The 13,296-nt window shown below is 41.5% G+C and overlaps 1 protein-coding gene across 9 annotated transcripts in view; it reads left to right on the forward strand.

Annotated features, from left to right (window-relative positions):
* adcy7 (adenylate cyclase 7) overlaps nt 1-13,296 on the forward strand; it is a 62,101-nt gene that overhangs the window by 42,313 nt on the left and 6,492 nt on the right. For 8 of the 9 annotated variants that reach the window (XM_037796818.1, XM_037796812.1, XM_037746133.1 and 5 more), the window contains 15 exons: nt 2,498-2,609; nt 3,008-3,135; nt 3,621-3,779; nt 4,302-4,446; nt 5,101-5,286; nt 5,662-5,705; nt 7,373-7,432; nt 8,390-8,467; nt 9,621-9,690; nt 9,810-9,907; nt 10,030-10,114; nt 12,043-12,180; nt 12,329-12,430; nt 12,756-12,952; nt 13,165-13,273. In XM_037796818.1, the coding sequence (XP_037652746.1) occupies nt 2,498-2,609; nt 3,008-3,135; nt 3,621-3,779; nt 4,302-4,446; nt 5,101-5,286; nt 5,662-5,705; nt 7,373-7,432; nt 8,390-8,467; nt 9,621-9,690; nt 9,810-9,907; nt 10,030-10,114; nt 12,043-12,180; nt 12,329-12,430; nt 12,756-12,952; nt 13,165-13,273 (1,711 nt within the window). The remainder of the gene's footprint in view (nt 1-2,497; nt 2,610-3,007; nt 3,136-3,620; nt 3,780-4,301; nt 4,447-5,100; nt 5,287-5,661; nt 5,706-7,372; nt 7,433-8,389; nt 8,468-9,620; nt 9,691-9,809; nt 9,908-10,029; nt 10,115-12,042; nt 12,181-12,328; nt 12,431-12,755; nt 12,953-13,164; nt 13,274-13,296) is intronic. The other variant, XM_037746172.1, reaches the window with a different exon arrangement.

The raw sequence follows: 13,296 nt of genomic DNA on the forward strand, positions 1-13,296 counted from the left end.
AGGGGATGGTTAAAAGCCTGACTTATTGATCTGCCATCAAGACCTTTTGAGGATGTTCAGAGGTCCTTCTACATATTTATGATTTTGTTTGCAAAGTATTAATGGAAGTATATTGACTGTCCTGCCAGAGATTTTGAACGGTAGTAAATGTCACAAGTGAAAACGTAACTTCAGTTGGGTTATGACTAGTAACCACTATGACAGACTTGTGAAAAACCTGTATCTTAAACAGCAACTTTAAAAAAAGAAGAAAAATTAGTCTTGCTTTTGAACTTTGAATTGCTATACTTGCATATCTCAAAACTAAAAAATGTGTTCTTTAATCAGACTGATTTCATTTCACATCTGTCTACCTCGTCTGTATTTGCAATTTTATAAATCCTCAGTCGTTCTCAGGGAAACTTGCACACGAAAGCAAAAAAAAGTGCAGTCAAAAAGCAGATTTTCCTGACCACTTGTAACTATGGAGATTAGTATGTCTATTTGTTGTCAGAGCAGTGACCCAGTTACAGCTCTTTGTTTTATGAGGGTTTCATTCATTTAGCAAGTGTTGACAGATATTGGGTCAGCTTAACTGAACTTTGGCAGATGGCTTACCAGCTAATTTTTTGGGAGGGGAATAAATGTAAGCAAGATACAGCCTCTTCCTTACCTCACTAAGGGAAATGCATTATAGTGTTTTTAAGGTGAACACTGGAAGAAAGTTTAGTTATGGCTTCAGAAGATTTAGATTCTAAACTTTTGGTCTTTGCTGATCAAGAGGTCATTTGTGAAGGCATCAGTCATGTTTGCTGCCACGTTGATTTAGTAAGAAGGTGTCGAATGATAGACTGCAACCCTGACCTATCCCTATAATTACCCCAGTCAGACCAGGCATTAGCTGTGTCGTCTGTCTCATGAAGCACCTGGCCGTCTTCAGTCAGGCAGTGGAACAGGTGCCGGGTCTGCGTCCCTCTGCTGGTCACCAGACGGACAGTTGTACTCAGGCCAGGCTGAAACTTCTTCTTGTTTTAAGATTGTTTGCAGCATTTCTACTGTATTTGATAGTGAGAGAGACTGACAGGAGCGTCCGGCCAAAACACACCGTCACTAAACAGAGTGCGTTAAAACAGCCGCCCCTATTATTTTCTATGTACATCCCCACACCGGTGGCGGCTAGGCGCTCGTTGACGCGTTGAGGTCGAGAAGTATCTCGAGCTATATGACCCACAATGGCAAAAAAGATATTTCCTGGTGAGCCATAGCTCTGGAGATCGGCTCTTCAGGTGAGAAATCAAGTTAATAGATGTTCACACATGATTTAAAGCTAATGCAGAGGTGGAAGTAGTAACACACTCAGATTGTTTACTTTAATAAAGGTAGTAACAGTGTAAAAATACTCTACTCTTGACGTGCATCATATGACATATGACCTTAATGGCTCACGCGGTGAGCTACCAGGGTGTCCCCAAGGCTGCAACTTTTAACCAGCGGGTGCTGGTTATCAGCCCTTGCTAGATGTTGTGGTTTGTTACTTTTGAATATTTATGTACATAGTTTGAAATGATGTGAACCCCATCTCAAAGTAAAATGAAATACATTTCATCCTGCTGTAATTTACGTGCACAGCATTCATCACACTCTGAGATGATGACCATGGTGTTCACTGAGGCTTACAATGCCATGGTTAGAATTTCAATTCCCACTGGCCAGACGTGCTAAGACGGGGAGGCAGGTCAGGTGCTCTGTGTTGGTTGGGCTTTTGCCAACTTTCCAGCTAGTGGTGTCGGGGGGGGTCTTTCAGAGGTCAGATGAGATAACAGTGTCCCTCTGTGGTCCGCTGAGCGGCAGCTTTTAATGATGCCTAGGATATGATTCAGCATTGAATCAGTCTGGCTTTTTAATCAGTCACTTATCAGGTCTACTAGAGGTTAATGGGAGGATGGTCAGGAGCTTTTTAGACTGATCATAATGGGCCAACAAATTTGTACAGAGAAAATCAAGCCCAAATTTGTTGGACACAAATGGTGTCAGCTTCATGGTCCCTTCATAGCAGTTTGTGAAATTGATTGACAGATTGAAAAAGTCAGGGATGATCTCCTAATATTAGTTTTATGTTAGCGACCCGGAACTGTAAATCAAACAGCATTATAGACAGACAGATGTTACATGGATGTTGCTCACCAGTTATCCATTGTGTTGAATTGCAACGGCATAACGGAAACCTGATTGGTCTCCGTGAGGTCTCTTTTTGGGGAGTCTGCAGGACTCACCTTGGTGGATGTGGACTTTGAAGGATGCTGAAGTCGCTGTGTTTTTTTCTAGATTCATTTGTTGCAAATCGTTAAAGTAGTATTCAATTTTAGTGGGTGGAAATGTAAAAACAGTTCAGTTACTAAAGTACATTTATCCTTTATGTCGTTAATACTAATAACAATCTTATTTTAGACATTATTTCTGTTTATGTGAATGTGTTTTGTGTATTAAACCCTCATTGTATTATTTCTCTTTCTTTCAGTATTCTGTATGCTGACATCGTCGGCTTCACCCGACTGGCCAGTGACTGTTCTCCCAAAGAGCTTGTCATTATGCTCAATGAATTGTTTGGGAAATTTGACCAAATTGCCAAGGTGAGTCACCATTTAGAATTTCATCGTGTCATTATTACACTGACCGCTACGCTTAACTTGCAGTAGTCGCTTTGACCTCTTGTAGCAGTGATAATGTAAAGATTAGAGTAGTGACAGGAAGATTTCTGCTAAACCTCAGACTGGCTGGGAAAATCTGGGTTGGGCAGTTGAACGAGGAAACACTCTCTTCTTATCAAGCCACAACCAAGGCACTTAAACTTCAGTAGCACAGGACTGCGGTTGTATTGATTGGCTCCCATGTGTTGGCATGTGTACACTCATATCCTGTCTGTCCGCCTACCCGCATTTTATGCAACCAGGCAACTCTTTAAAATATTTGCCTGGTTGCATAAAACCAGGCAAATAACCACGTTTCTTCTCTCCTTATTCTCTTTTAGGAAAACGAATGCATGAGAATCAAGATCCTCGGAGATTGCTACTACTGTGTGTCAGGGCTGCCGGTCTCTCTGCCTAAACACGCCAAGAACTGCGTCAAAATGGGCCTGGACATGTGTGAAGCCATCAAGTGAGTTTGTGCCAACCATCACCCTCAACCCTGACTGAAACATCTCTCAATTTAACTCTTACAAGAGATGTGATAAGCACAAGTAGCTTTGGATTGTGTATTAAAAGCTATTTGTGGAACCGCTCAGAGAATAGTGCGGTATATCTGTAATGGTGGACAGTAGGGTGAGTCATTCTCAGTCATGTCTCGAGTTTGGTGACACACAGTTTGTGTTAGTTAAAACAAATCTTATACAGTAATGCCTGGAATTACACAAGTTGATAAGGACGTTCAAGAGTGTTAAGAGTGTATTGCAACAGTAGGAAAGTCTGAGCGAATGTTGACTCGTTGAGAATAGTCTGACTATTGACACAGAGACATACAGTAGGGCTGCACATATGGAAAGGCCGCAGACTATATTGTGATGTCCTTGAATGACTGTGTTCAGCATATAGAAACAACCCTCAATGACAATGAGCTTTAGTATTGCTGTTAAACTCCTCCAGGCAGGTGCGGGAGGCCACAGGAGTGGATATCAACATGAGAGTGGGCGTGCACTCGGGCAACGTGCTCTGCGGAGTCATTGGCCTTCGCAAGTGGCAGTTTGACGTGTGGTCACATGATGTCACGCTGGCCAATCACATGGAGTCGGGAGGCCTTCCAGGGTAGGTTGTATTACTTTTGTACCATGAGTATCATAACTCTTATACACATCAATGTATCGTATTGAGTAATCCATTATTTCCATAATCTAGTTTTACCAGGAACCAACTGAAGATCATATGATGCAGCATTATTGGCTGTTGCATAACCCAAGTTGCCCAAAAAAAAATCACATTTTACTTTACTTTAAATAATTAATTGCATTAAAACAATTCCATGATAACATTTTACATGTCTCTTAAAATCACTAATATTCTGTAGTTTTTTCATAACAGGATATTGTAAATGTTACGTTTCAAAAGGATCGAATAAGAGTATTTATAATTTCTACACTCCATTAACAATACAGATACATTGTCTTTTACACAAAAAGTACAATTTAAAATGTATTAAAAAGAGCAACCACAATGGTGAATGTAAAAGTGTCATTACAATAAATAATATAAAATAATCAACTGGTCGAAATACGTGTTAGATATTCAAAGTATTTCAGTCTTTCTCCTGCTCTTTCCTCTCTCGGACAGACGTGTCCACATCACAGAGGCGACTCTGAAGCACCTGAACAAGGCTTATGAAGTGGAAGATGGCGATGGCCACCTCAGGGACCCCTACCTGAAAGAGCAACAAAGAACAGAGAACACCCGAACCTACCTGGTCATTGATCCACGGGTGAGTCCTCTGTTCGTCTTCCTCGAAAATCCACATTAGCCTGATGTTGCTTCCTACATCTCAACATTTTTTGTTGTAGTCCAAATGCTTTACGTCATCGCTAATATGTTAATATCATTTTAAAAGAATCATAGTTTTGTACATCATTATTTTGTTTTCCCCACCATACTGGTTGCTATCGGTTTCACCCGAGATAAACCGTGAGGCATACCATGGATTTCTGGATTTTTGGGTTCTGGACAGATTTAAAAGTATAAGCTGCACACCACTACTGCATAAACAGATTTTTTTTGCAAAACATTTTCCTCTAGCTCTGCCTACAAATTCCACCATTATTTGCTAGATTTGGTATTTCCATGCATTGGTCACTTGCAACCAAATTTAGATGACCCATGCACATATCAGGTCTGAGCAATCCTGCAGAATTGGATGGAATTCTGACAAAACTCCTGCAAATCTTGATCCAGATCCAGGTCTATGTACACATCTAGAAGATTGCACAGCCGTAGTGGGGGGTTTGCTATCCCTGAGTGCTCTCTCATGATTTTCATGATTTAGGAACATGCTCACCCTCATTTTGTTGCCTCAGCGCTTCAGCTAAATGACCACATTGTACTGTAAATGTCATGTTGTCGTGTGTGTTTGTGTATTAAGTCTAAGGACCCATCATTGAACAGCCGTAGTGCTAAACCTCGGGTGAATGATGGTCTGAAGATGAGGGCGTCCGTGCGTATGACCCGTTACCTGGAATCTTGGGGGGCCGTCAAACCTTTCGCCCACCTTCAGAGCCGAGAGGGCTTCACCCCAGACGCTATCGTCAACGGCAAGTCACGCTGCAAGGTAAGCAGATGGTTTGTTGTTCGTTGTTATTAAGGCAACAACTACTTCTCTGCTGGAGCCCATGTTAAAGAGTGCAAAGTTGCAAGGCATGGTCTTGCTGTGTTAATGATGTTAAAAGCTTTAGGCAAGTATGAGAAACTTTAAACTTGCTCTTAATAGATGATCTGATTTTCTAGTTTTCTGATGAATAGCTAGTGTTTCAGAGGTATCGCAGGCAAAATGCACACAATGACTAATGGTAATAATTTTCTTGTGAGAGGTTCAAGTATTTCTCAAATGAAAAAGCTGGATAAATTGAGTTTCAGTGGGTTTGGCTTTCAACACTCACATCATCATGCATTCTTATTGGGTGAATGTTATCCTTGTGTTTTCCAGGACATCCCTCTGCGATCAGCCCCCGGCTCCAAGATCACTGAGAGGTAAAAACAACTCTGAGCTTCTACAGTGACTGCAAAATGAATTCTTCTCACTATTATCATTTTTAACTGCATATATTAAACTGTACTCACACACATTTCACTCTGGACGTTGGCCCGTGTAACACCACCGTTGCTCAATAGTATCAACTGTTTCCCATCAGCTTTCCCTGCCGGGACTGTTCATGTTCATGGAATGTGAACTTTCATCGCTCCATCACATTTCATTACCAATATTTTGTAACACAATATATCAAAGTGTTTAGAAAGATTATCATAATGATTAAAAATGATTGCTTTTCATGGAAGCTTAGAAAATTTGATGGTATGATGTCTCTAATGGGTCAGCATTATGGTGTTATTATGGTGGTCATCAGAGTTAACAGTCGTGTTAGATGACTTGTTGTTACATGTGAGATTTTTCTTTGAATTTGGATGCGTGACTCACATTTTAAAGGTTCTGAATTTGATATCCAGAGCATGAGTATAGCATCAAATAACTATTAGCTATGTTTCTGAGCTTCTCCGTGCTTTGTTTACATTGAAAATGCCGTCCCGACCGTGCGTGACAGCGTCGTCGCAGAAGCGTAGCACCCGCCCTCCGGTTCCCTCTCAGGTTAACACTGGTTAGCTCTATCAGCACTTTCGCCGCTGTTTGCATTGTTAGTGCTGTTAGCACTGTTAGCTGCGAGCCACTGGCTGGCCGTCATGTTGAGAGTCGTTGAGAGGCAATAGAAATGTTCCCAATCCTGTATTTAGCACCTTTAAACATTTAATATCAAGTTGATGGTCTAATCTAAAGTGATTTACAGTGAGCAGGCAGGATGTTTAGTTTTGTGAATTGTGATGGATCAATTATTAAGCCCTTAAACTCATAAACATCCCAGCGGAGGTGATAATTGTGAAATTGTTCTTAAAATCAAACATTATTTGAAAATAAGTCTGCATATGTTCCCAAAGCAAAAGGAGTGTTAAAGGAGTTGGTCTCAAACTGCAAATGAAACATTTGCCAAAAAAATGTCGTCACCGAGGGTCTGCTTATTGCAGCTGTGCTACTTTGGCAGTCGTTCCTGCAGAGCGATGGTGGGAGTGCTGAGCTCCATAACGAGCCCCTCCATTAGCTTCAAATAATGCACAGACAAATTGATTATGGTTGCAGCTTATAATGGCTCGTTCTCTTTGCCCGTCTGGTACAGGCCGTAAACGTAGAGACAAATATTTTAAAGTATTGCTTCTGATTAGTGGGCAGGACTCACCTACACAAACAGCGTGGGAGTGTGGAGTAACGTGATTAGAAGAGATAAGTGTGTGCCTGAAAGCACACGCTTTTCACACAGATTTGTTTTAACTCGGAAATAGTTAATTTCATTCATGTATTCACAGTCCACTGTAGCGCAGGCAGCAGCTAGTGAACATGTCTGAGGCTGAAGTGACAGTGAAATGAGGTGCACCCACTCAAGCTTGATGACATTACATAGCAGGGTATATTTTTTTTCTGTGGTTAAAAGGAACAGTTATGAGTGTGCTACTGTTGTTCACAAGCGTACATCTAGCTGTTGTTTTGCATGGATTTTCACATTTATTTGATCAGTGGCCCTGCGTATTTTTCGACTCCCCACTGCTCTGTTGTGATGAATTTGTGTTTGTGTTTCACTGTTGGGCCCTGACAGCTTTGATGAGTCTCTAGAAGAGCCGTTCACCTTGCCTACTCCTCCATTCAGCAGCTATAAGTGAGTGGGGCCTTCGTGGCCCGCAAGGTCCTCATTCCCTCAGTGCAGTAGTTCTCAACCTTTTGGCTTGTGACCCTAAAAACAAACACAAATGGATTCACACTCATAGACACTTGTTTTAAATTCAAAAGATGGTGAGCTTTCATATATTTTTTTGTTTCAACTATTGTTTTAAATTGCAGATTAGTACCCAGTAATCAGTATGCGTCATGCAATTTCCCAAAATGAACTAATTTATTTAAATATTGTTGAATTGATTAATTTTTGTGGGAGTAGAGTAGAGGCTAAAATGACTAATGTATCACAGTAATTATTAAAGATATAACCTATTACACCATAAATTCCAATACAGCACTCATTCGGTGAGTTCCACACCCCATAAAAACATGTCTGTGTGATGTCCTACAGGGTGAGAACTATTGCCTTAGTGGAGAGCCTTGCTTGTCCTAACACTAACCTGAGCAGTGGTGTCCTACTGTTCCTTACTCACTGCTACCCCAGGGCAACATATGATCTCAAAAGCCACAAGAACCCTTGTAACCTCTGTTAGTGGACTGACATGCTCCTATTAACACTGATCACTGACTGGGGCTTCTGTGTATCTGGGTCTGGGCATCTGTGCGAGTGTTTCCTTCCTGATGCAGTAGGGGGTTTCCAAGCAGAAGCACGGCAGACACACTCCAGCTGAATCCCGCCGAGATCATCATCTAACACACAGCACTCTGCATCCGGCACACTCCCTCTACGTAACTCTCTCCCAGGCACAAACCATGTTGCTCTTTTTCTCACTAATGCTCCGAATGGCATTAACCACGTTGCCTCCGAGCACAGCTAAACTGGACCCGAGTAACCTGCATGACCTGATCTTGTTTTCCCAGCATCTATTCCAGTCAGCTTGTGTGTTTCAGTGTCTGTCCGTCTGCCTCTTCCTAATTGTCTCTGTGCTTTCCGGTGCAGGAACAAATCCCAGAAGAGTAAGTTTGATGAGGAGCTGCACAACGAGATGACTACTACCATAGATGAGCTCAGCAGCAAGTAGGTTTTAGTTCTAGTCAAATCACATTATGCATGGAGTACATTTAATAAAATAGTGTAACCCAAATTGCATGAAAATAATGTCCAATGGTTCAATTTGCACTGAATCATACAGGGGAGAAAGACCTCTGCTACACTATTTTCTATAGGTTGAAATGTTCAAGCAGGCTGCACTTTGATGATAAAGCAGATATTTGATCAATAATGGAAAACACCTGTTGTGACACCACGAAGTTTGCAGAAAGTTTGAAATTTAGGCGTGCCGATGTGAAAAACTTCTCTTATCAAGATATTGTGGCTCAAGTTTCAGTGAATGATAACAAGTATTTACAAAATCGTCACTTTTTAGCCATGCTAACGGCGTTGCTCAAGGGATGGCAGTGTTGCTTTGTCGGTCTTTTGTTTGTAGGTCGTCCACCGCTTTGGTCCAGACTGAAATATCTCTACCACTATGAAATTTAGTACAGGCATTCATGGTTCCCAGACGATGAATTCCACTTATGTTGGTGATGCCTTGACTTTTCTTCCAGCGCCACCATGAAGTTGACATTTAGTGAAATGTCTTGACAACTATTGGATGGATTAATTGGAAATTTGGTGCAAACATTCATGTTGACCTCAGGATGAATTGTAATAACTTTTGTTATGGTGCGGTGATCCCCTGACTTTTCAGCTAGCTTCACCATCAGGTCAAAATTCCAAATTGTCCAGTACTTTGATATCCGCTAAACTAATTACATCCACATCATCCTCAGCTGTACTTTGTGTTCAGTGCTAACTATCAAATGTTAGTGTGCTAACACACTAAATTAGGATTGTGAACATGATAACATTATGCCTGCTTAAAGGAGCAACAGCTGGCGTTTAAAATGGGTACAGCAGTCCAAATTCAAAACATTGGAGCCGTGGCCTATCCGCTCCTCCGGTGTGACTGAAATTTGAGGGTTACCGCGTGCACACAGCTGCTAGCGTGGCTGCAGACTCTTAGTCCTGGTAGCATATCTTTGCAAATACTTTAGTAAACATTTTTATTGATATCAAGATAATGCTGTTTATTGCACCATACATTTTGCCCGTATCAATCACTCTTACTTAAGAGCTTTAAGTAAGAGTGATTGACATGTTTCTTCCTTCCCTCCTTCCTCTCTCTCAGGCAGTGGTCTAAAACTGAAGAGAGTGGCAGTTTAGTGCTGTGGTTTCCAAAGAAAGATCTGGAAAAACAGGTTAGTTTAACACAAATCTGTGTTAATTAAAAAAGCATTTATGATTGCACATTGTGTTACATTTCAATTCAAGCATTCTGGTGCTGAACAAGAGGTCCTTCTGTTTTTCCTCTTCTCAGTACCGAGCCCTGGACTTGCCCATGTTCAAACACTATGTCGGCTGTGCCACCTTCATCTTCCTCTGCATCTTTTCGGTTCAGATGTTTGTCACAAAAGAGTGAGTATGATGTGATTTTCCTCTGTTGTCAGCAGAAGAAGCACACTATGAAGATGATAATTGCACTGTTAGGAAAATAAGATGCCGGAGACTGATTTCACTCTGGTTCTCATCTCTCTCAGCCGACAGATTTTGGGGATGTCATTCGGAGTTTTGGTCTGCTTGCTACTGCTGACCCTGGCCATCTGTTTCGCAGGTCACTTCCAGGTCAGTGTTTTAACATTAACATTTAGATATTCAGGTGAATGAAGTTCAAATTTCAGCTCTTTTGGGGCAGTTTGTCCCAGTTAGCGTTTAGGTTTGTAGAAAGTGGAAAACAAAATTAGCCTCACAAGCACAGCAAACCTGTCATCACTCTTTTACAGCAACCTCTCAAGCCACATTGAATGTAGGTCAAACGTCAGCGTAAACGAGTTGTCATTTCTCCAGCAACACTTGTTAAAGTCCCACATTGTATAATGCAGGCCTGACCCTGAAACCTCATTACATGTATGTGACTCACGATGGTTTTGCTCTAAAAGGATATTCAATGAAATCAATTTCCTGATGCTTGAGAAGTGAAATGTGGATGTGTCATTAAATGTGAAATTCTTTATAGATCATTCTATTGCTGTTGTGTGAAGGCCACAGAAGATGAATACCAAAAACAAAATGGCAAGCCTTCAGGAAGGATGTAGCTTTACTCACCACCTGCTTCCTCCCCATTATCTGGGCTGTATTATCCAACAAGCAATGTACAGATGAGAAAATTTTTAATTAAAAAAAAATAGAAGATTGTGTGATACGATCGCAAACTCCATAACAGCTACTAATCGTGTGCTTGTACTAACATTGTTGTGGGAAACTGCTGTTTCCAAGGTCAAGGAATGAACTTTAAATCGCAAAACAAACACGTGCATTCTGGGTCAGACTGTGAGTGATTAGTACAACCATCTCTGTCTTGCTTTTTAATTTAAAGGAGCAGGCCTGTACATTGAAAGAGAAATATTCTTCAGAAAAAATGTTGTATTTGACCATTTATTTTTCATGTTATTTCATTTCAAATGATTCATTTAAACCTAAAATGATTGTTTTAAGGTTTCATAATACCCGTGCATTTTTATGGCTCCGCGTCGGCGATTATGTGTCTGGGTTGTCCGTCTGTCCCATTCTTGTGAACGCTATATCTGAGGAACGCCTAGAGGGAATTTCTTCAAATTTGGCACAAACTGAACACAAGGATGAACTGATTGGATTTTTGGTGGTCAAAGGTCAAAGATCAAGGTCACTGTGACCTTGCGCCCATCCCATTCTCGTGATATCTCAGGAACAATTTGAACAAATTTCTTCAAATATGGCACAAACGTCCAGTTAGACTGAAATATTAACCGATTAGATTCTGGTGGTCACTGTGACCTCACATTCGTCCCATTCACGTGAAGGCAAAATCTCAGGAACACCTGGAGGGAATTTCATTACATCTGACACAAGCGTCGACTTGGACTCGAGGATGAACTGATTAGAATTTGGTGGTCAAAGGTCACTGTGAGAATTCATGTGCTAATTATGACAATTTCCACACAGATGATGAAGTGATGAAATGATGAAGTGATGACATAGTTTTTACATAATGCAGAGCTTTAGGCGAGTCATGGAAGACAACATCAATGTGTCCTTACGGTGGTCTTGTTTTTTGCGTCTGTAGCGAGAGAAGAACAACAATGTCATCAAGATAATCCAACATGACTTGCAGCCAACTATAAGAGGTCAAAAACACAAGCATGTTACAATATGCAAGTGCTTGATAAATAAAGGCAGGAGTGAAAAGGATGTGTGCACCTATGTTTGTGGTGTGTATGTGTCATGCTTCACCGTGCCAGAATTAGCCAGTGTGAGGAATGGAAACGTCATGGAAGCTATCCGCTGCACTCACTGTAGCTTTCTATAGCTAACCTACTGACTTGGCAGATGACACCTAACAGTCAGTCCTTGACAGGCGGTGTGTTTTCTCCTCTCAGACAGATTCCTACACTGGAAATAACCAGCGATGCCTCACTCACACATGATGTCTGGAGATGGATGACTACGTAGAAGCCACGTGCTTCTCATACCGGTTTGACTCCATCTCTCTCCTCATTTCTCTTTCTCCTCTGCAGCGCCTGTTTCCAGAGAAGCTGTCGAGGTGCCAGTGGTTGCCAGCTGTGTCGGAGGCGGTGGTAAAGCGGCCGTGTGTGCGCCTCCCTCTGGCCACCATCACTACTACTGTCATCATTATCTTGGCAGTGTTCAACCTGGTGAGACTACGCTCACAAATCTGAGAGAGGGTCATTCTAGGCTCTGCTATTTCTAGCTGTGCCACACACTTCATAGCTGCAATGCCAGACTTCAAAGCATGCTGTCCAGCGGTCGCTTGTCAGTCAAATGTTTTTCATCCCTCTGCAGTGCTGCGTCAAGACAAGTCAGCTAGAATGGTCCATTGATGACCGGTGTCACTCAAATTATTCCCTTGAGCCGGAATTAGAGGAAATGCTCTTCTACCTGCCTGTAAGTGATGGGTTTGTTAATCACAGGCAATAATGAAATGGTGATATTTAATTTTTTTTTTGTCATATCACACTGGATTAAATAGTATTTGCAGATAGTTCTGGCATGGGTTTAATTGAGTACCAGAGAAGACATGATGCTTCAAAGGATGAGTTATAGTTATTGACAGATATATTGATAAAAATGTTTACAATTACATAATAGTGTGTTGTAAAACATTTTATTTATTGTTTGTATGCTGCTTAAAAATGCAAAATAGGGGTTGTAAAAATAAATTGTCATTTGACTCTGGTATAATTCCATCCCTTGGCTTTCTCTCCCTCAGTACTCCGTGTACTGCTGTATCCTGTCGCTCATTGCATGTGGAGTCTTCCTCCGGGTGAGCTTTGAGCTCAAAGTGCTCTTCCTCTCCCTGGCCTCAACAGCCTACTACATCATCATCCTCAGCACCAAGAGGGAACTCTTTGTGGTCTACGGAAACCTCCTCTGCGCTCAGCAGCCCGACAGCTGCAACTGCACCAGGTGTGGGACTGAATGTAGAAACAAATTATACTGTGTCAGAGCAGTTTATTAAGTACCACTTTATGACAATATAATCAATCGGTGATGGTGGTCGGAGTCACAGCTCCATAAAGAGACATTTTCATTTATTAATTTACACAGAATAATCATGTATGAAATGTGTCAATGGAAGCAAAGTGCAGCCGTGAATGTTGTTGTTTGTTCTGCAACAGAGATGATCACACCATCCTGGGATATTTAGGGCTGGTGAAACACCCCCAGGTGATGAGCTGCATATATATCACCCTCTTCCTCGTCACTATGCTCATCATCTCACAACAGGTAATGACGATCTTCACCACTCT

The sequence above is a fragment of the Sebastes umbrosus genome, chromosome 2 (assembly GCF_015220745.1).
Source record: "Sebastes umbrosus isolate fSebUmb1 chromosome 2, fSebUmb1.pri, whole genome shotgun sequence".
NCBI classification, from domain to species: domain Eukaryota; kingdom Metazoa; phylum Chordata; class Actinopteri; order Perciformes; family Sebastidae; genus Sebastes; species Sebastes umbrosus.